General features: G+C 34.7%; 2 protein-coding genes and 1 pseudogene across 3 annotated transcripts; 1 reads left to right on the forward strand and 2 right to left on the reverse strand.

Annotated features, from left to right (window-relative positions):
- Positions 1-1,460: 1,460 nt before the first annotated feature.
- Positions 1,461-5,756, reverse strand: LOC128207786 (perlucin-like protein; annotated as a pseudogene).
- Positions 5,757-5,907: 151 nt separating this feature from the next.
- Positions 5,908-9,618, reverse strand: LOC128208928 (perlucin-like protein). Of its 2 annotated transcripts, none has more exons than XM_052912648.1 (5): positions 9,411-9,618; positions 8,193-8,281; positions 7,285-7,375; positions 6,892-7,120; positions 5,908-6,216 (listed from the first exon to the last, which is right to left on the reverse strand). In XM_052912648.1, exons 1-5 carry the CDS (start codon positions 9,466-9,468, stop codon positions 6,087-6,089), a joined length of 597 nt encoding a protein of 198 aa, XP_052768608.1. In that variant the 5' UTR covers positions 9,469-9,618; the 3' UTR covers positions 5,908-6,086. The 2 variants fall into 2 exon arrangements, with proteins under 2 accessions (XP_052768608.1, XP_052768609.1); XM_052912649.1 differs by having other exon boundaries at positions 6,078-6,216; positions 6,883-7,120; positions 9,411-9,612.
- A 600-nt stretch (positions 9,619-10,218) lies between these two features.
- Positions 10,219-23,528, forward strand: LOC128208924 (5'-3' exonuclease PLD3-like). The gene is made up of 10 exons (XM_052912643.1): positions 10,219-10,300; positions 13,731-13,973; positions 15,644-15,827; positions 16,760-16,883; positions 17,673-17,806; positions 18,915-19,115; positions 19,545-19,684; positions 19,960-20,131; positions 20,430-20,532; positions 21,419-23,528. Exons 2-10 carry the CDS (start codon positions 13,783-13,785, stop codon positions 21,595-21,597), a joined length of 1,428 nt encoding a protein of 475 aa, XP_052768603.1. The 5' UTR covers positions 10,219-10,300; positions 13,731-13,782; the 3' UTR covers positions 21,598-23,528.
- Positions 23,529-24,028: the final 500 nt, after the last annotated feature.

Raw genomic sequence — 24,028 nt, forward strand, 5'->3', positions numbered from 1 at the left:
TATCATCATTACCTGGTTTCGTTAAATGTCACCTGACAAACAACAATAACAACAAGAAATGCCAATTATATATTTCAAATAGTAAATGCGATAACAAGGATAATATAGCGTGGATACATATACAGCAAATAGAACGAGAAGTAGGATGGGAACCAATATTCATATTTGGTACATGCGTCAGTCGTTTTAAGTTCAGCAGTCTACGTCATTATGGTCCACTTCTCTGGTTTCGTAGATAGATTCCCATTCATGACCGTAGACCGTAGCGTCTGTATACTTGAGTACTGCGGACGAACACTCTTTCGGTAGTAGGGGTAATCTGTCAAAAAGAATCTCGATTTGTTCAAGACTCAATTAATCGATCACGCATGCTCCTAGTACGAGTGTATTTTAATCACACAATCATTTTTAATAACTTATTCATGCGAGGGGCATTTCAAAAGTGATGAGACTGAAGTGATACTATTTTGCTGTAGAGAAGTGTTGATTTATTCAATAAAGCTGCATTTAAGTAACAATCAATTTCAACAATTTAACAAGAAATAATAATATGACGCAGACATTTATATACCTGGGTAAAATCGCTACACGACTTGTATTACGTGTTTAAAACTTTGCGTTTTCCACTTTCTTAAAATTGTACTCGGTAAAATATAGTCAGTCCTTATACGTCTAAACACGTTATTCTTATTTTTTCAGAGTGCCTTCATCTCTTTAATAGCCTGTAACGTACACTATGGTTTGACATGTATTTGGACAATGCTTCAAGTTCAATGCTTGCAAGCGGAAAAGGGCGTCAATTGTATAAACATATCTTAATACACATAATCTTATGAAGAAATAATGACGACACGTTTCAAAATACCATTGAGATACATTGGAGATTGAACCTGATTAGATTTGCACTAATGCACCTAACTAAATATCCTTAACATTCCAATAACTTATAGCATGCCAAATGTATGTATGTAGGTAATAGCATACATATCAGAGAATCTTTCCATGACTATAATTATGCATGGTTTCAACAATAAAATGGGTTTTTTCTGTTAAAGATAACAATATAAATGTCACGGTTGCAGTGTCTTTGCCGGATGGGTAAAGAACAGCAAAACCCTTTAAATTGGAAAATGGAATTTGATTTTTTAAGAGTTGTGTATTTAATATAAATAATATAAAAAAATATAAGTATCTACCATATAGAAATTTGAGATCATTACCTTAAAAATTAATAAAATGCGAGCTTCAGACTAATATCTTTCTGAAAGCACCTCGTACTAGATTTACTTCTCCACTCAAATAAGGAAACTTTGCTGTGTCTCAGGTTAAATAAGATATTTTCACAGAGACCTAATATTCCATTCAAAAATTTATTCAAGTGTACTGATGCCCCTTACTGATTAACATATCCAAATGGTTTCAAACATTGCACAATGTATTTTTCTAATCACTTACATTTCTTACCCTGCATGGTAGCAGACAAAGTTCATCTTCTCAGAACATGATGCAATCGCCCATTCGAAGTCATTTTCCAACGACATGTAGACGCAGTTCTTGGTGTTGTCTTCATTTGTGTGACTGATGGAGGCACAGTTGCTGTAAACAAGCGCTTCCGAGTCGTTCATTGTTTTCCATTCACTCGGATTCAGGAGGTCGGTGATGTCAAGCCAATACTTGCCAGGATGAATCGCATCTGCGCATCAAACATATTGATATACTAGTACATGTATATTACAGTGCAAAGCTTGAACTAAATGGAACAACATGCTAGTAAAAACAGGCCAAATATTTATTGAAGATATATCGCCATCTGATATAACCCCAAGTTTGAATTTCTGTGCAAATTGGTGCTTAGAGTGAGTTTGAAAGAATACTATATTAACACTGTTTAAAGAGCAGATATAAGACGCCGAACTATGAAATATTACTTTGAACGGTAACATTTGCAATATGTGAATTGCACTCATTTATGTTATACTTACTGCTTTACATATATATATATAATTGCATCTTAACAAAAGGGGCCATATCAGTTTCTCTAAAAACAAACAGCATTTTCAGTGTTCTGGTATATGTCTATAGCTGTAAATGTAATATGATCTGCATGCTCGGAGATGTATACTCCACCTATAGCCATATGTATTCAGTCGCTTTAATAAAACTCAGTACAGAAACATCTTTTTTGTTATACTTCATTAAAGAACCCAAAACAGTCAGCAGTTACGTCCCATGGTAATACCTAATATGGGGCCCCTGCTGCAAAATGTAAATAAAGCCTACTTCGACTTATATATCGTTCTTTTATCATAATCACCCCTATGGTTATTAATGTAATTGTTTTATTATTCTGTACCATTATACAACGAAAATCAACGAAATTGCGTGGTATCTACCTTTTGACCGCCTGAGAGCGCCTTCTGCCGTCGCCGACTTTCAAACTATGTTGGAGACAAAAGAACGCCCCCGAGCACGGCGCAGAACAACTGTACGTAAAAGGAAATCAGATTTGTCTAAAAATGCTATATAACATGTCATGCTTCAACCAATATCTGTTCTAAGTTTCAGGCCCCGATTTCTCGAAACTTCTTAAGTCCCTTATAACAGGATTAAGCTAAGCTCAATACTTTTGCTTTTCAATAATTTGCTTAATATTTACTTCTTCAAAAGTTTTTATACTTTAAACAGAAGCTATCTTTATGGTTATCACAATCAACCATTTTTCATTTATCAAAATTATATTCAAGTATGTATTTTTGCTTATTAAAATAAGCTAGTTAAGCCTGTTAAGCTTAAGAAGTTTCGAGAAATTGGGACCAGGTAATTATTTAGAACGGAATTTAGTTATGGCGATGGTTAAAGTATTGGCACAACGCCGACGCAAACGACGCAGACGATACCAAGGCCATCACAATTCATCATTGTTGTGTCTGTAAAAACAAGCTAGAAAGCTACTGAAAATTGCAGAATATATGTATAAACGACAATGCTTTGAAGATTTATAAAATATTCATGAAATTACTATATTTTACATGTTACCTTGGCGTCAATCCAAGTGACGTTAAGGCCAACGGTTCTGAAGCAGCCATCCGAGTGGCGGCATTAACCGTCCGGACATACGCTTCCACCTGGTGGGAGAACAGTTAAACACATGCATTACTAGTGTTGGTCTTCCTTCACTTTCATTCAAATTACATTTTGGATAAACAAATGAAACATAAGAACTTTGCATTTTGAAATCGACTAATGTAAAATAGAAATAAAGAGAACATGCATTCAAAATGGCACAGACATGTGTATTTGTTTAAATTTACAAACAAATGATTTATTACATGTTGCATTATGCACTTTGAGCACTTCTTATTTACCTTCTGGCTTATAAGAGCCACTTTATTTGGAAGTATGTAGAACATAAACATTTCGTTCAAATGTTAACCAATGCATCCAAAATAACAAACTCTATAAAGCTGTTTTATAATTTCCTATCTTGTCACAGTGTCCCCGCCTGCAGACCGAAATACCCGTTGTTTCCTGTTGCTGTTTTTAATAATTATTTTATTCTAATATTATGTTTTATTTCATTTATTTGATTTTATTATTTTGCGGGGGAGTGGTGTATTTTTAAACAATTCGTGTAATAGGATATCCTTTTGAAGTTTTTTTCAAAACGCTCAGTTATATTTAATATTTTATTGGTTACATCATAATTGCAGCTTATGGTCCTTAAATGTTGATATGCATTGGGCCCATTGTTCAAAACTTCGTAAACGTTATCGAAATCATTAGCGTGATCGTTGTAAACTTTTTACCGTGACATATTTGATGATCTGGTCATGTGTTCAAACAAAACAAAAAACAACTGAAACACTTGTCTCAAATCTGTGTTAGAAATACTGCAGATCATAACTATATCCATTCAACTTCCAGAGCGGTGCAGATTTGATAGGTGACAACGATGACGGTAAAAACGTTGTTAATTTTAACAAAGATCACTGTCTTATTCTACGTACCTTAAGAAATAAACACTCCTAAGAAAAGAACGAAGAAACGATGCAACATTTTCCTTTCGTCTGATTTGTAAATCAAACTATGTATATTATTGCAACTTGCTTCTTCGAGTTCCTCCTCGTCAGTAAAATTTCAGAGAAACGGTTAAACTATGAGGTATTAAAGAGTGAAAAAGATCACTTACTTAAGATACTTATAAACACGTAGACATATGGGCAATTCAGATTACAAACTATTACACTACAGTATCTTATCGATCTGCAGCATCTGAGATCATTCAGTATGTTAAAATAAATACTTATTTAAAAAAGGCGCACCATATAAGTTGATGTAAAAACATTCAAATGAGTGCATAATTGTGTTTAACTCATTTAACTTAATGATTGATTAAAATAATAACATATGATTTGTGTAGAGTTAAAAATATAAAAGATAGCTTTGCTCTTTTTAAACTGGATACGGAGCTATTATATAAAATGGATATGGAGCTATTATATAAAAGCAACATTTATAAAGGCTAATATTTTTTATAACTCTACACAAATCATTTGGGGTTTTATGATCACTAAGAATGGGTTTAGTAAAGCAAAACTAAACAATATATTTCATTTAAAAGTAGGCCCGTCAATCTAAATCTTGAAAATGCTGTCTTCGTATTCTCTAAATAGAAAACTCCCATGCTGAAGTGTACGTACAGGTTGGTGGAATATTATTAATATGATGTGTCAGATGATGAATTATTGAATCAATGAAGGATTTTGTAAACTGTGATTATCAAGATAAATAAGTATTTCTGCTGAACTGGTAAAAATATGCGGATATAAAATTCGCGAGGAAAAAAACTTGTTAGCCACTTTTTCGCTTTTTGGTTTCCAAAGGTTCTCTAAATCGATAGATACACTCGGGAATATGCGTGCTTTAAACAGGCGGTCTGGTTGTATCGGTGTAGTCCAAATATGTGATGGGTTTGAGTCTCAGTTAGAGCACTATAATCTGGCGACGAGTGTAGTGACTGTGACTTACGTGATATACATGTTAATTATAGTTACCAGTGCAAAAGTTGCCTTTTGTAAACTGGATCATATAAGGTGAATATGTTTCGAAAGGCAACGGCACACGTTCCATCACTGATTGGCGATACATGTATGCCCGAAGTGAACGTAAATTGTGTAAGAAAAACTTTGAAACTAAGATTATTCAAGTATTCGATCCACACATATGCTATTCTATCTGTTCAAGCCTCTCCATCACCATATCTATCTTTTTGGCGACGATATGTGTCACGTATCAACCAAAAAAAAATAGACTCTTAGAAACTCCACGTACGCAGTGTTACTTCGCTTACAGTTCATTTATCACTGCCATCTTGTCTTGCACCCAGCGTTTCTGCACATCAAGATTGCTGAAGGGCAGGTAATCCGGCTACACTTCCACCATGCAAATCACTTGACCACATATCATATCGGTAAAGATTGTAGTTGAACGTTAATTTTAAAGAAAAAAGGTATTTTGACCTCAATGTACCTTTAAGGATTGATAAAAACTATCCAAAAATGAGAAGAAAAAAAACACAAAAAAACATTAAGAGACTTTATATAATTTATAAAGCTGAAATCCACTTATACGCACTTATAGTGGCAGAGCTAGTCATGGAGATCACTGCGTAGGAGGTTGACACTCGTATTGTACTCAAAATGTAGTCTACACGAACACGTACCTGCACGAAAAGTTGTCCACACGAACAAGTGCATGATCGAAAAGTAGTTCACACGAACAAGTACATGATCGAAAAGTAGTCCACACGAACAAGTACATGATCGAAAAGTAGTTCACACGAACAAGTGCACTTGCATCTGGTCGTGCTTTTCGCTCATCGTACGATCACATTATTGTAGACGAATATGCTTGACAAAACTTTTTATTCAAAGGCAATATTAAAAAATGAAATACAAGACTATCATAAATAGTGACGTAACAACAAAAGTACAGACCGAATAAACAACAATATATTTCAAATAAAAATTATAGAAACACGTGTACAAAAAAACGTGTACTGACAAAAGAGACGAATTCAATTTCCTTCAGCACTCTATCTCATTAGTGTCTATTTCTCGTGTTTCATACACAGATTCCCATCTTCTCCGGTTATAACTACCGTACGAGTATACGAGCGTGCTGCGGACGAACACCCTCTCGGTTGTTGGGGGTAACCTGTCCAGTGGAAATTAATTCGAAATATACATTACATGTGTAAATGAAGCCTAATGAAATCAATCGAATTACATGAATAATCATTCCATTATTTTGGTTACTGAAATACCTGTCAAAAGAAAAAAAAATATGCGGAACATACAGTCAACCATTTAAATATTTAATAGAAGCTGTATACGGCTAGATGTTTCTACAATACGATATTAAAGATTTTTCGAAAGAGGTACCATGTTTTACCCTGGTCGCCATCATAAATTAAACACGATCGCCGCGGAGAAAAACGCTCGTCCGTTGTAGTTTTTTTCTTGAGTCAAATAAAGGGATAACTCGAGCATTATTAACGCCAGAGTTATGGACCTTGATTCATCCATGTGCGTGATAACACATAATGCACCAAGTTTCCAAGCTAATGTTATAGGATTTTTAACGGCGCCGTGACGAAGACGCCGCATACGAAGATGGCGACAAGTACACAAGGCTATCACAATACCTCGACTTGTTTATCTTCGAAAATAGGAGCTTGAATAGGAAGGCTTAATGCATGACAATCAATGGCTAAATAATTGTACATAGTTGACAACGGGCGGTCATAATATCAGTTTCGGCTAAGGAGGGCTAAAAGCAAACAAAATGTATGTCCGTTATAACTGATTGCTGATCACTTACATTTCTTACCCTGCATGGAAGCAGACAAAGTTCATTTTCTCAGAACATGAGGCGATCGCCCATTCGAAGTCATTTTCCAGCGACATATAGACACAATTCTTGTTGTTATCATCATTAGTGTGGCTGCTGGAAGCCCAGTTGCTGTAAACAAGCGTTCGCTTGTCGCTCATTGTTTTCCACTCCCCGGGGTTAGATAGGTCAGTTATGTCAAGCCAGTACTTGCCGGGTTGAATTGCATCTGGAGGAAAATAACAATCGTGACTACGTTCAGGATCTTATTTTGATTTTGCTATTTTATACTTTCCGTTTTATATCGTTATTTGTATATAGCATTGTTTACTTTAAGCATCTACATTGGTTTGAAATAAATTGTGACACGTTCTTAAAAAGATCGGACCTCACCTTTTGACCTTCGGAGAGCGCCCTCTGCAGTTGTCTGGCTAGCAACTGAGTTTGGAGACAAGAGAACGCCTCCTAGCAACGGGCAGTACGTCTGTAACACAAATAATAATAATAATAATAATAATAATAATAATAATAATTTTATCCCAGCGGCATCTGGGTTTGTCACTAATGGGACACTCATGGGACACTCCTATTTCGGAACGTTACATATATACGAGGGTCATCCGTAAAGCTTGTGGACTTCTCGTATATATATATAAAGAACAAAAGAGCTCAACATTCAAACAAAATTTGATGATATGTTTATGTTGATGTGTTTGCGTTATTAGTAAAACGTGCAACCAATTCTTCTTTATTTCGTTTATTTCTTCTCCCTTCTACTTTCTTTTAATACTTTACAAATGGATAAATGAAAAACAATGTCCTGACTGTTCTATTAAAAATCTCTCTTGCGTTACATTATAATTACGTTAGAAAAAAAGCAGCAAAGGATTTATTATTAATGTGACAAAACACATTATGTCATCTCCTTTCGAACACTTTGAAAAATCTTACCAATCGTGGGGGCCGATTATCTAACGATGTAAAAGTAATATTGTATATGACTTATTATGCAATGTTTGCTGTGTTTGAAGTGTGTTAAATGAAAACTTGATTATATATATATATATATGCTATTAAATACGATATTTGAGTATTGAACAACGTCGAAACTATCTCTTCCAGCTAGTATGATAAAAAAAACTGAGTGTTCAAGATGTTCAAGATGACTAATTCATTTTTTTTTATTTATTCGTAAATATAAACAAATGATAGGCAAAGCCAAGGCTCTCGTAAGGCAAGGAAGAAATAAAACACAATAGTGGAAGTTACGTTCATGTAGTTACATATGATAATTATGTTACCTTGGCGTCAATCCATGTGACGTTAAGGCCAACAGTTCTGAAGCAGCCGTCCGAATGGCGACAGTAACCGTCCGGACACACGCTCGCACCTGGTACAATTATAACCAATGAATATAAGTATTGCTGTATTTGACATTAATATTAACCTTTATACAGTAGTAGTAGTGGTAGTGGTAGTAGTAGTAGTAGCAGTAGTGGTAGTGGTAGTGGTAGTGGTCGTGGTCGTGGTCGTGGTAGTGGTAGTGGTAGCTAGTGGTAGTGGTAGTGGCAGCTAGTGGCAGTGGTAGTAATACTCGGCAATTACAATTGATTTACAATATTTACAATGAAAGCATACTATGTGCGACCAAAAAAAGTCACGGTTGAAGAATATACCCCTTTAAACAAGTTAATGTTCATGAAATACTATTAATTTACTGTCTTTTTAAATTTAAAAATACAATGTCATTCTAACCAATTCAGACATTTTTTTCGCAAATTCTACTAATCCTTAAAGATGCACCCTTACTCCCAAATAAGATTTATCCGGATTTGACAATTAATAATACTGTGTAAATATTCAAAAAAAAGGATGAATAAAATTTCATGTCGAAAACAATGGTTTTTATGAAGGACACCGAGTTAAATTTGAAAGAAATGAGCATAAAACACAGTAGTTCTACCTTATGAGACTATGATAGAGTAGACCACAGTAAATATTTAAGCATTCACCAATCATTTAAAAGTTTTGCACTTTCTGCTATTTAATACACGGTTATAATCTGGTTATCAGTAATTAATATTTTCCGTAAATGCATTATTTCAAAGGTTTAGCACTCAAAATTAATTATTAGTTATACATATGTATGTATTGGTCTTGAATAAGAGTTTCACTTTAAACTGACAGTCCCCACTCGTTCATGTTTTATATAATCAGGCATTGAAGCAAAACTAGTGTAAATTGTGAAGAAACGCTTGTTTCAATGATAAGATTTCATCAAAAGTCAAAATCAGAGTTATATTGTTCCTTTCTCTCTTTTAAATTACATGCTATATTTACCACGGCCCTATTGCCGGTTTACATGTCTGTGATTTTACTGAAAAATGACATTTTTTGGATTTACAAAACTCTTTTGTTGCTGTTGGTGTTCGTAGATAATAGAAAGTTAAATAACTCAATTTCAACAAAGTACAAAAAATGTCTGAGCACATGGAGACGATTATGAAAATATGAAATACCTGATGTTATCATCAATCCGGTAGATGCCATCAACGTAATGAACACAGATTTAATCATATTGAATTACGTTTGTTACGTAGAAGAGGTTATGTACTGAAGTGTCCCGAGTCTTATATTATATTCAAAATTTCCTCCAAGATTTTTTACAAAGCTTTGTTGCAAGCGCAATATTTTTTATACTTGTTCATTTATCACGTGACTTCAAATCTAAATACTGAAATTATGCAATTTGCACAAAATCACATGTTTTACTGATTTGTGAAACAGGAAAAAAACACTTAGCAATCTAAAGTTGTGTATTTTAACCTTTGGGCTTTTCGTGATTTAGAATGCACTGAGTAACCATCCTGCTTTTCAGAGATAGTGATGCGTGTATCTGGAAATTTTATACAAACACTGCGGCAAACAGAGGGTATTGTTACGAATGACCCACAATAGTTGCATTATTTCCGATCATGTTAACCGTGCAAATATCATGGCTTTGTATAGATGATTGCATGCCTCAAAACATAAACCCACTATCATTTTAAAACGCCTATCCCTAATTTTGTCTAATGTAGACTTAATTACCCCAAACTCTAAATTAAGATCCTCTCCCGGTAAGTCTAGGGTAACATATATAAATTAATTATCTAGTTCCTAATATTCATAAAGTGTCGATTTCTATCTAATATCATTTTATGTAAAACGCCAGTACCCTGGAATGTGACGTTTTAATGTTTAAGTCCTAAAATAGGTTCCACATAGGGGAGGTCACTGCGTAAGATATCGGTTTTAGATAAGGAAAATAAATTGGTGGTTCGTGACCTTCGTTGGGTTAAAATATTGTTCAATACGGCAGTATAAATAAGTTTTTTTAGTTATCAAAGTTTACTAATACTAGGACAAGGTAGAATCTATACATTATTTTGATTAATTCTAACATTTATTAGTCAGTGTCACAGGCGATGAAAGGATCTACCCCCCCCACTATATTTTTAAAAAAAAATGTCTATTTTCAACACTACCCACAGCTCCCCCCCCCATTAACACAAATTTTACCACCCTCCCTCAAACCTCCCCAGTGTAGCCTCCATAAATTAAATCTAAATTGACCTTAAAGGGATTACCTTGCAAGAAAAAGGATAGTTGTCAAAATCATTCTATAATGCCGTCGAGGCTTTAACATCATAAAAAAAAAGGACGGCATTTTAGAATGACTAATGTGTCTGTCTAATCACGGGACCTTTACATGCTAAATATACACACTATAAACTTGGAAACCAGTATGCACTATTTTTAAACTAGTAATCTTGGCTGAAACAGCGATAACATTTTATTTTCGTCATGTAAACTAATTAGTCCAAATAATTGTACGTTGACAGATTTTTTTTATGATTTTTGGTATGGCAAATCCTTTGGAAGAATCCCGTTTAATACGCTGGCAAATCCTTTGGAAGAATCCCCTTTAACATGTCTATTATTTTAGACTAGTAGACTAATGTATTTATAATATTGCCCTCATACTAGCTGATATTGATAATATCGTACTAGGCCTCTTTTGAGCAAATACTGTATTTGCCTAATTTTGGACCATCTCGTGTCTAGTCCCTTTACATTCCTGAATGCATTGTGTGTTAATGGTAAATTGCTGAGTAATGATTTTTGCTAAAAAAACAACCTCATATTCTTATGAAAACTGCTACTTTACAGAATTATTACAAAATAAATAAAAAAAACATGGTCAATTCCTCTAAGGTCCAGGTCAAAATAAGTGTTTGTTTACTTTGGTATGCTGTTAAGAAGGAAATAACTCGTATAGGTGGTCATGTACAGGCAATAAGCTTTTTCTTGTGTACATATTTTAAAATAAGTTGCCTCATGTGTACCACATATCAAGATGACATGTTGCCTGCACAACCCTTGTACATGTACATACCTCTAAGGGCAAGGTCACACTTGGTGTTTATTTACTATGGAATGCTGCTTATAAGTACATAGAGTATTGTCCAGAGTCGTGTCCAGGTTTTGCTTTTGTATGGACAGATTTTAAAATATCTTGCCAAATGTGTTTGTGCTTTTTTATATTTGTCATGAATATATTCATATTCATTGTCTTTTACATAAATGTATTCTTTTAGAAATATTTAAACAGTAGTAAACATTTAATGAAATCAAATAAATTCTAGTGAATTTAATATAGATCTCCAAGTACATTGCTGTCATTTTATATTGGTTTATTTGTTCCATTGTTTCATTCAAATTGATAAAAAAAAAATGGAATGTCAAGTCAGAAATATCAAAGAAAATAAGCAAATACCACAAATTAGAACAAATTCACAAAGAATTTCGTACATCTTGAGCAACAACTGCCCTAAGCACTACTAGTATAAGGTGGACAATTTTTCTCGCCTCAATTTTCGCTTGATATAAAAAGCTGTTTATATGTATATTTATGTATTCTTTAACATTTAAAACAAACAAATTGGACTTGTTTATTGTCAAATGTCATATAAGAAAGAATTATGTCAAAAAGTTGTATTTTTAAACAATTTGGGAATTATTTCTATACTGTTGGTTAAAAAAAATTGCAATAACATACAAACTGGCAGAATGGTCTAGCACATCTGTTCTTCCATAAACCAAGTATAAATCATACACTCAGTTGCCATCAGGCCCAAATAAAATCTCAAGCTAAAATCATTTTTCCACATGACAGCATGGCATGATACAAAAATTACTATTAAACGTTTTACTCTTCAAAAGCACATTCTCTGGTGCATTATGTTAGTAAACATTTTAGCTTAATGTTTAAAGAAAATTATTTCTAGAGCACAAAATTTACTTGAGTTATAACTCAAATGATAAATTTCTACTATTATTATTTTTATATAAATTACTGACTTAATATTTTTATCAGCATAGTCTATAATAGGGAATGTACTTTTAAAGAGACTAGAATATGTAACATTTTGAATCCTGCTGTGTGGTTCTGTGGTATAATGAGTTGAGATAGAGACTGAAAACTGACTTTTAAAACTATTTTTGTGTGATAATGGGACCAGGTCTCAACATTGGCGGGAATAAGGTGAACTCGGGTGAATAAAAAGTGGTTTAACCATTTGAATTGTTTTGAAACTCTATTAAGTAGTAGTATAGCAAACTTAACATTTCTAAATTTAAAACCCATATTTTAACAACATTGGAAGAAAAATAACTGCCGAACAGCAAATATTTTGGGAAAAAATGGGCTAAATATCCCCCAAACATGTTATCCACTTGTATATATCAAGTCCATGGTTTTCCATCAGTAAATTTTTACAGACTTGGTCTCATTACTCCTGCAATATCTCTAGTTTTCATTAAGTGTAATATACCAGAGATTAACATGCATGTACTTTCAAATATATCCTCCTATTAAAAGTTATTTATGATACTTATTCCTTGTTTCAATATTTCTGATGAATTAAAAAAATTCTTAAGAAATTTTCATCAATATTTCTATAAAAAACATTTATAAAAATCAATATTTTTGGTATTTACGTTATCAGTTAACACAAATGAATACACGGTCTGTAAAAAAATTAAATGTCTTAACTTTATATTGAAGCAATAAAATATACTAGAATTATTGTGATTTGCATTTTCAAAATACTTTCATACAAAAATTTGTACGCACAACAAGAAAGCACAAAATTAACAACCCAGCAGCTTAGATTTTAAGCTTCATCGTTAACTTTGCTTTATAAAAGAGTATTTAGGAAGTTAGTTTTTTTTATGGGGACCCGTCATCCTTAACCGGACTCGCTTTACGTGCACCACCTTGCTATCTACCCTCTGACAAAGTGGTAGGATGGGGGTAGCTGTCACCTCCAGTGATACATAAATTGGCTTTTGTATGATCAATTATACGCTTTAATCTTAATTGGAGATACAAATGTAACAAGTACTTAAGCTCACTCATGTATAAGCTCACATGAGAAGTCACATGAGATACAAACAAATAGTCCTTGTTTTGTGACTTTCAGTTAACCCATTAATGCAAAAAAAGAGAGAATAATAATTTGCTTTAAGTTGACCATATACACTTTGTATTCACTTGGTTTTTAAATTCACATAGTTGTTTACTTCCTTGTTTAAAAAAATATCTCACTTTTCAAGTGCAAGATGTATTTTATGTTGCCATTATAACTTACTATTTTAATATGTGGTAATGAAATACACAAGTGGCTATTGAATGTTGATGTTATATGCCAAGTGTTGCTAGATCTGTCAAAACAGTGCTGTTGCTTTGGATTATTGTTACACTAATACCCCATTGTTTTCTAACTGTGTTGCAGTTAGGTAGTGTGGATGACTTACTGAAGATTAAAAACAAGCACAGCTTGAGGCATGAAGGAGCATTTAATTGAACCAGAGGTGATACAGACCCGGAGGAGCCGATTTCTGCTGGTTCTGGGCGTGATCTTCCTTATCTTAACGGCCTCTGGGCTTGTCTTCATGGGGGTCTATGTAGCCATCAAGGTGGAATCACAGGCACCAGACCCGAACCAGAAATGCCCTGTACAGCAGCAACCTTGTTTGTATGCTTACATTCTATAATTATGTTGGTTGGTGATAATAAATCTGTTTTTGGCACTGTTTTTCAAGACAAAACTTTTAAAAAATGATGAAAAATGAAAGGTTTGAATTTATGATTGTGCTATGACTTTGATTAAAAAGATATGTAAAATAGTAAGTTATCTTGTGGCAAATGGTTTTTAGCTCTACTGGCCAAAGGCCAGAAGAGCTTATGCGATGGTAATGTGTACGTAGTATGTGCATCCGTGCATTCGTGCGTCTGTAAACAATTGCTTGTGAACACGATACAGTCTTCAGTTTTGATTGTATCTCGATGAAACTTGTACAGTATCTAGATATCCATTAGAGCTTGGTTCCTTTCGAAAACCAACCAGATCCGCCCATGCATGCCTAGATTATGGCCCTTGATAGTATAAAAAAATGCTATTGTGTCAACAATTGGTTTTGAACTCGATACAGTCTTCATTTTTGATTGTATCTCGATGAAACTTGTACAGTATTTAGATATCCATTAGAGCTCGGTTCCCTTCGAAAACCAGCCAGATCTGCCCATGCATGCCTAGATTATGGCCCTTGATAGTATAAAATAATGCTATTGTGTAAACACTAGCTTGTGAACATGATACAGTCTTCAGTTTTGATTGTATCTCATTAAAACTTGTACAGTATCTAGATATCCATTAGAGCTTGGTTCCCTTCGAAAACCAGCCAGATCCGCCCATGCATGCCTAGATTATGGCCCTTGATAGTATAAAATAATGCTATTGTGTAAACACTAGCTTGTGAACATGATACAGTCTTCAGGTTTGATTGTATCTCAATAAAACTTGTACAGTTTTTAGATATCCATTAGAACTCGGTTCCTTTTGAAAACCAGCCAGATCTGCCCATGCATGCCTAGATTATGGGCCTTGATAGTATAAAAAAAATCAGTTTGTCAGTAAACAATTGCTCGTTAACACGATACAGCCTTCAGTATTGATTGTATCTTGATGAAACTTGTACAGTATCTACATATCCATTAGAACTCGGTTCCTTTTGAAAACCAGCCAGATCTGCCCATGCATGCCTGGATTATGGGTCTTGAAAGTATAAAAAATGCTATTTTAAGCTAAGTCTATTTTTAGCCAAGTCTACATGAGCGAAGTCTATTTTTAGCCAAGTTTACATGTAAAGTCACAATCCCCCCCCCCCCCTACAGTAATGAAATTTTGACCATGTGAACAGTTTTGCAAACAAGCATTAATGTTGTCCTCGGATGTCCTTAACTTTGACCTTTGGCCGACTTTTTATTTTTAAAGCTACAGAAATGAAATTTTGACGATGAGTACAGTTTTGAAAGCAAATATTTTTTACCCTCAGATTACCTTTACTTGGCACATATTAAAATAGTTCATGCAACTAATCTGCTTACAACACTTGCTGTCCTCAGATGTTGAATGTGCAGCGTTTTCAGCTAACCCAAACACTAAAAGTGTATATATTTGTTGCCTATTACTCAAACGTACATGCTCTGGATTGAAAATACCCACAAGAGCCATGCCAGTAGAGCATAGGCCCTTTTGGGCCTCTTGTTAAATTTGTGCATTGGATATACTTGAAAAATTTACATAAAATTATATCATAGATTATTAAAAACAAAAGTAAATGCATTTCAAAATACCACCTCCAGATTTCAGCTCGTTGAAAGCATCCCGGAGAACCTGACATACCAATCCGGCCCCACAATCCACCCCTCAACGTATATGGGCATTCAGCAGCTGATTGACATGGCCCAGGACACCATCGAGATTGCAAGCTTCTACTGGACCCTTAGGAACCAGGACCTCCCGGTACAGGACCCCTCATCCTGGCAGGTAAGCTACATACTGGTAGAATGTTACACTGGTAATTCAGTGCCACTTGGCGAGTATATGCACACAAGCCATCAGAAAAATAACTGGATCAGTTGATAGATCATTGAAAAAGGTATTGTATAAAACATACAAAGTCCTTGAATACTATTCTCTTGAAAAAAAGCTTTAAGATAGGCTATGTTAAACTTAAACAAGTTGGCCAGTATTGAACTTGGTCCTGAAAGCTAATCCATTTAGCTTGTACTAATTTGGATTTTTGTCTACTACAAAGATCATTGATTTGTGACACAATCTGCGAAAAACCCAGGTCACAGACTAAAATGACATAATGGGAGAAATCACATGTTTTCAACATACTGATTTCTAAACCGTGGCATTGGTTTTATTTTAATTGTCTCTTTGTTATTTGACAGCTAAAGTAAAACCAAAATCATGCATAAAAATCAGCGTGTTGAACAAATAACGCCTTGATATCTGCATCATTTTAAAGTTTATGCAGATTCGCAGAAAGGTAATCATGTATTAAGACCAACCCAATAGCTCAGTGGTAGAACATCCACTTTAGGTGCTGAAGGTCCAAAGTTTACTCCCTAGCAATTGCTGTCTCATCTATCTCATGTCACTTACTGGTGTTTAAACACATATAAAGTTGTGATTGTGTCACAGCGGGTTCAAGCCCAAATGCAGTCAATGGGCATGGACTTAAAGTTTTAAAACCAATCATGCCTTTAAAACCTGAGAATCTGAATTGCGATAGTTTTGCGATAGTTTTGCAACGAGATACTTGCTCCATCGCTCATGTTAGTGTAATTCTGACAGCACACTCATAAATGTACATGTAATATTTATGAATATGTGCAAAATTGCAAGAAAAGTCTGTACATAAATATTGAACTCTGTTCTGGATTTAAAACCATATCTTCTATGCTAAGGGGGAGAAGATATTTGAGAACCTTGTGTTTGCTGGGAAGGAGAAGGGCATCAAGATCCGGATTGTTCAGAGCCGACCAGACGGAGGAAGTCCTGTCAACGATACCCTGTACCTCACTCAGAATGGTATGCATCAAACCAGTTTACTATTTATTGTACAGCAAAATGTATATTATTTGGTCTTATGATGCATACAAAACTTACATGTTGGCTTTTATTTGGTGTCCTGAATTTTTTCCACCAGCAATTATGTAAATTCACATTCATTTGCCAAAAATGAGTGAGCATATATATAAAGAAGATTATCATACAGTTAGTATGGTGTTTTATTGGGATATAATGTATAAAAATATGATGTATAAAAGCATTGGGTTGATACACCAACCCAGTCTTTTAATCCAATAAATTCCCATACTTAAATGAGTAATGAGATAAGCCAGAAACTGGCTCGGATTGAAATGATTATTTTTAGAAAGGAAGAGGATTTTGATTTAGCCTATATTTCCATCGAACAAAAGTCGAGTATTGTTGTAAGTAACAAATATTTCATTTGATTTATTTTGAGTTCATCAAGATCTGCCCATGCCCTAGAAGTGACAGCAATTTAAAGTCAAATCCAGACATTAAAAGACTTGAAGACAGAGTGAGATACAAGAGATCAGGGTGTGATACTTCCTAGTTCTTTAACATGCTTGGTGTGCTTGATGGAAATCACTGATATACAGGATACAACTTTCCCTGGTTGAACCTGTACTGAGAACACCATTTTCCCAGTACTACCCTTCTGTATGACGTGGCTAGAGTTTGAGCCTCCAACCTTCTGCACCAGAAGGGAACGCTCTACCACTGAGCTTTCAGGGCGGTAAAACAACTATTTTATATGACGCTGAATGTGAGTTATGTTGGCATTTTCAGCTGGGGCAGATGTGCGCACCATAGATTTTAATAGATTGCTAGGCAGTGGGATTCTGCATACAAAGATGTGGCTGATTGACAGGAAACATTTCTACCTTGGAAGTGCAAACCTGGACTGGAGATCATATACACAGGTTTGTTAAATAAGAATAAGTCAGGGTTGACGAAATGCATCCTTAAAAAGTTTAAATGGAAAGTAACAGCGATAAAACATCAAACAGTGCATGAACCATCTGCTATTATTCAAGGTCAAGATCAAACTTGCAGAAAAGTGACAAAAATGAACATGCATTATGCACATTTGTAACATCAACAGACACTTGCAGATTTGTAACATCCACAGACACCTTGCAGATGCGTATCATCAATAGACATTATGCAGATGTCTAACATTAACAGACAATCTGCAGATGTGTTACATAAACATACACGCTGCAGATGGTTAACATTAACAGACACTCTGCAGGTGTGTAACATCAACATACACCTTGCAGATGTGTTACAACAATGGACATTATGCAGATGTGTAGCATTAACAGTCACTTTGCAGATGTGTCACATCCACAGACACTTTGCAGATGTGTAACAACAACAGACACTATGCAGATGTGTAACATAAACAGACACTCTGCTGATCTGTTACATTAGCAGACACTCTGCAGATGTGTTACATCCACAGAAACTTTGCAGATGTGTAACATAAACAGACACTCTGCTGATGTGTTACATTAGCAGACACTCTGCAGATGTGTTACATCCACAGAAACTTTGCAGATGTGTAACATAAACAGACACTCTGCTGATGTGTTACATTAGCAGACACTCTGCAGATGTGTTACATCCACAGACACTTTGCACATGCGTATCATCAAGGGACATTATGCAGATGTCTAACATTAACAGACAATGCAGATGTGTAACATAAACATACAATCTGCAGAAGGTTATCATCAACAGACACTCTGCAGATGTGTAACATCAACAGACACTCTGCAGATGGTTATCATCAACAGACACTCTGCAGATGTGTAACATCAACAGACACTCTGCAGATGTGTAACATCAACAGACACTCTGCAGATGGTTATCATCAACAGACACTCTGCAGATGTGTAACATCAACAGACACTCTGCAGATGTGTAACATCACCATACACTTTGCACATGTGAAGCATCAACAATTTTTGAATTTTGAAATAATTTTAGGTTGTCATGTTAATATTTCCATTTTTGTATCAACAGGTAAAGGAGATGGGAGCGACCGTCCATCAGTGTGATTGCCTGGCTAGGGACCTGGGGAAGATATTTGATGCCTACTGGTACCTTGCCACGCCCGATTCCTCCATCCCGTCCTCCTGGCCTGACAGTTATAATACCCTGTACAATGCAAAAAACCCTATGGTGGTCAACTTCAATGGGACTGAATATAACACCTATCTCTCTGTAAGTAATTCCTAGACAGTTGAAGAAGAAAAATAATCATTTGGCTATTAATTTAAAAAAATATAGACAGCTGCCTGTATTCAGCTTTAATATAATATGTATTGATCCATTTACTGGTTATAAATCAGTACTGATGTCTTATTTGAAAGGCTAATAGAATATGACCCTGGTTAGGCTAATCCCTAATCTCATAAGTGAAAAGAGGACAGAAGTGTCATAAAAACTATTATTAAAAATTTTGTGTTACGGGGTATCAATCAAATATAGAAATATTTGGTTCTTTGCTTTTCAAGTACTTTGTTGAAATGGTGTGTAAGGAAAGATTGTATGTTGACAACTGTAAAAAAGTATTTCAGAAGCATAATAATTGTTTAGAGCTAGTCAAAAGCAGTGAATCTGTTAAAAAATAATAATGTTCCATGTATCCAGAGTTCTCCACCACCCTTATGTGGCCTTGGTCGAGACAAAGATGGCGACGCCATTGTTAACATCATCAACCAGGCTGAAGAATACGTCCACATAGCTGTCATGGACTACTTTCCCACAACACAGTTCATACACCCTAGAAAGTGAGTGATAGTAAAGATATGAATTATTTTTCCTATTTTAGAACTTGAATTTAATATATCAATAAAGTAATGGAAAATACTGTAATTATTTTTGTAAAATATATTTATTGCAATGTATGTGCTGATTTTGAATGTAGCAGAAAGATCTCATACACAAAATGTTAGAAATTGCAACTTAAAGTTTAGAATGAAAGAACTAATACAGAATCCGTTATCAAAAGTTGTAATTAACATTTAATATGATGTTTAGAATATATTGGCTGTGCTAAATGCAGGTATTGGCCAGTGATTGATGATGCCATCCGTGCAGCAGCATTTGACCGACATATCCAGGTGCGCCTGCTCTTCAGCTACTGGAATAACACATGGTTGGAGATGTTCAGATACATGTACTCCCTACAGGAACTGCAGCTATACACCAAATATCTCAAAATCAACATTGAAGTTGTACGTGTAATGTTTCTTTGTTTTCACAAACCATACTCTGACACCACTTATCTCCATTTTCAACAATTTGCACCACAATGGACAACGTGTTTGAGCATTTTGCAATGCATAACTAACTGTTGTCACTCCAATGATTCCCTGGCGTGGCTTTAACGTTAAGTTATTCTTCTTTGTCCTTGACCTAGATCTAAGTAGAATCAAAATAATTTTGTTGAAGAGCTGATATGTTGATTTTTGTTTAAATTGTAACATAATTCATGAAACCTTGACCAACACATGTGTTACTTTATATTTACAGAAGCTATTTGTAGTGCCAGCATATACAGATGCTCAGAAGAACATACCATATAGTCGAGTGAACCATAACAAGTACATGGTGACAGATAAAACAGCCTATATTGGTACAAACCCTTACAATTCTTAAAATTTAGCTCGTTTGAACAAATTAAACCTTGGCCATAACTCAAAAACCTTTCTAGATGAATCGATGAAACTTGGTACACATGTTGCCTTAGACAATAAGCACATGTAAAGAAAGGCCAGTAATTTGGGTCATGCGTCTTGGTAGTTTGCAAAATCTTAAACTTGGCCGTATTTGATAACCATTCAAGATATTCACTTGGAACTTTAAACACACATGTAGAAAGGCAAATAAAGTGTAAACTTCATGACAGTTCGCAAGTTGATTACATGAATGTTTGTGTTCATATTACCAGTGACATTGTTTGCATATGTAGCAGGCCCATAACTAATGCATCAGTAGCTGATGAGTTTTACCTGTTATTTAACTCAAAGAACAGACAGGAAGCATTCAGCTCACACTTGTTTCTGAATTGTCTTGACACTCAAATCGGATTAAGTTGGCCCCCAGTTGTTGTTTTTTAAATTTATTTAACAAAAGAATCTGTTGAGCGTTATTTTGTTGGTCCAGGTACATCACAGATTTACGCACTTTCCGTTTGTACATGGACATAAAAATCAAGCTTGGTGTAATGTCAGTTATTCTCATAATACATTTTTGCAGGTTATTTATTGAACAGGTAAGGAAGTAAATTGTGTGATTGATGTCATTATCGGGGATATAAACACATTTGTGTTGGTTAAATTATACGTGGAGTCTGAACTTTAACTGGCCCAACTGCGTTCATACCAATATCAATCATGCAATTCTGTCATTAAATGAAGCAAACCCTGTATAGCATTTGTCACATATGTGCATGAACTCAGTAGGTGCACAAAAGAACGAAATATGATAATTTACATAAATAAACCACCAAATAATTTCAGGAACATCCAACTGGTCAGGTGACTACTTCATTACAACAGCGGGCATTGGCTTGGCAGTGGATGGCAGCAGTCTGGGTAACCATAGCGACATACGTCAGCAGCTCGAGGATGTGTTTCAGCGAGATTGGTACTCCGAACACGCCTTTTCACTTGACCATTTTAACATTACTCATAGCTGACCAGTGTGATAATCAGCAGAGGTTTGTCTATAAACTATGATGAGTGTGTATGGAAAAGTCAGGGTTCCAAACTTCTTTGGCATGTTCAACTAAATTAAAGACTTTTAATTTATATGTAATTTCTCAATCCAGTAATGTTGTTAAGATGTCTACAATGAGACTCATTAAACCAACATCAGAAACACTCTACAGCACCATTATTATGTAATTGTTAGTAACTACTACTAAACTATTCTTGCTATTTTCAATTTGATGATTTCATTACTAGACAGCTTCAATATAACTGTTTGATTAAAGGTCGCCTGTTGTCGGCATCGGTGCTATGTCTCACATTGTCATGTCTGGTCCTTTACTTGAGCATTTGTTATCCAATCGTTACTACACTGGGTTGCAATATGTATAGTCCCATTATGTTATAGTGATGTAAACTTTTCGTATGTATGTCCAAATGATTTCCTTTTTTAACCCACTGAATTATGAAAAAAATGCATTTATTGCAATAACAAAATGCAACAAAACAAAAGTATGATATAAATTTGGCACGCACAACATCATTACGAAAATTGCATATCATGTGACTTTATGAAAATCTTAAATTATATGTTGCTTTATATTCTAATGATTTGCGTTTGCAAGAAGTTTTGGTTTATTTATTTTTTCAAACAAAATAATAATTCTTACACTGTTATTTTCATAAATATGTTCACTTGAAATTTAATTATATTAACTGATGGAGGTAATATATGAAAATATGTATTTACACAGCACTCAATCATGTTTTGGACCAATAAATAGTTATTCTCTTAATGCATCTGAAAACCTTTATTGTATCATTATTTAATTCTATGATATTGAAATGGCAGAAAAAATAGAGTTACAGTATGAAAATTATTTTGGTTTTAGTGGGGTGTGAACCCAAGTCGATAAAAGTCAATAAAAAATTAAAAAATCAATGCCGGAATCACTAAGCCACCAGTACTTTTACAAAAGTAAGCAATATTTTGAAATCTAAATAATACATTGATATCATCACGTGATAATGTCATTCAACCAATCACGCAACAAAAAAGATGTAATTAAGTTGTTATAACATGTTGACACTAATATGCAAACTGTGGTATTCAAAGATGATATTTGAGCATATATCAACATTTGCTGACAGGTCTCAGCTTTTGGTATCTAAGTTTTAACACTCCTGATGATTTGCCACACTTTATTTCAAAATTGTATTTTACATAAACATGAGTGAGTACGTATCTGTGATTCTTCACCTATCAACATTGATAATTGTTCATGCGAAAATACTTACATCACGTTTATTTTAAAAACAGGAGTTTTTTTTCTTCATGTGAAATTTTATTTTAAAATGTTCAGTATTCCTGTAGTTATTTCTCCAGTCTTATCTTGCAACTGCTCAGTTATTGTTGCAAAGCGCTATGTTCGGCCCACTTATCTACCTCATTAGCATTATAGTGATTCAAGGAAGGCATCGTGTGGACATTATATGAGCCTCTATCATAGCTTTACACTCGCTTTTATTTTTTCCTCTTATTATTTATCCAAAGTGGCGCTGGGACTTGAAGTGCATTAATATCTCAAACATATTTAAGATACCACAAGATAACACCATATACTCAGAGATCAAAATTTAGACAAACATGTATTGCTCTCGTAACATCAGTCCTACTCATAATAATTGCTTAATCATTTTCCATTTCAAAATAGGGTACCCAATGTTATTTATTCTGGCATTTTTGTAATACTTTCATCGTTGATAGTGCGCATGTTTTTTTGTGGCAAATTTTTTGTGACATTTGTTTTATGTTGCTATGCATTTTTTGGTGCCATGTAAATTATAACATTCCCACCTTTTCTCTAAGATATGCTTGGATTGTTATTTTTTTTTGTTGAAAATAAAATGTATGACTTTGTGACAGTTCTTTTTTATATACAAAAGTATGACTTTATAACAGTTTTTTAGCTCCACTGGCCGAAGGCCATGGAGCTTATGTCGTCACAGATTGTCCGTCGTGAGTGCGTGCGTGCGTGCTTGCGTGCGTGCGTGCGTAAACTTTTACTTTAAACGACATCTCCTCTGAAACTGATAAGCGGATTTTGACAAAACTTCACAGGAATGTTCCTTTGGTGGTCCTTTACTAAAATTGCTCAAATGGTTCCGGTCCATTGCACAATATGGCCGCCAGAGCTAAAAATAGCAAAATCTTTAAACGACATCTCCTCTGAAACGGTTCGGCAGATTTTGATGAAACTTGACAGTAATGTTCCTTGGGTGGTCCTTTATTAAAATTGCTCAAATGGTTCTGGTCCATTGCACAATATGGCCGCCACAGCTAAAAATAGCAAAATCTTTAAACGACATCTCCTCTGAAACGGATAGGCAGATTTTGATGAAACTTGACAGAATTGTTCC

Source organism: Mya arenaria, chromosome 11 (assembly GCF_026914265.1).
Source record: "Mya arenaria isolate MELC-2E11 chromosome 11, ASM2691426v1".
In the NCBI taxonomy this organism is placed as follows: Eukaryota; Metazoa; Mollusca; class Bivalvia; order Myida; family Myidae; genus Mya; species Mya arenaria.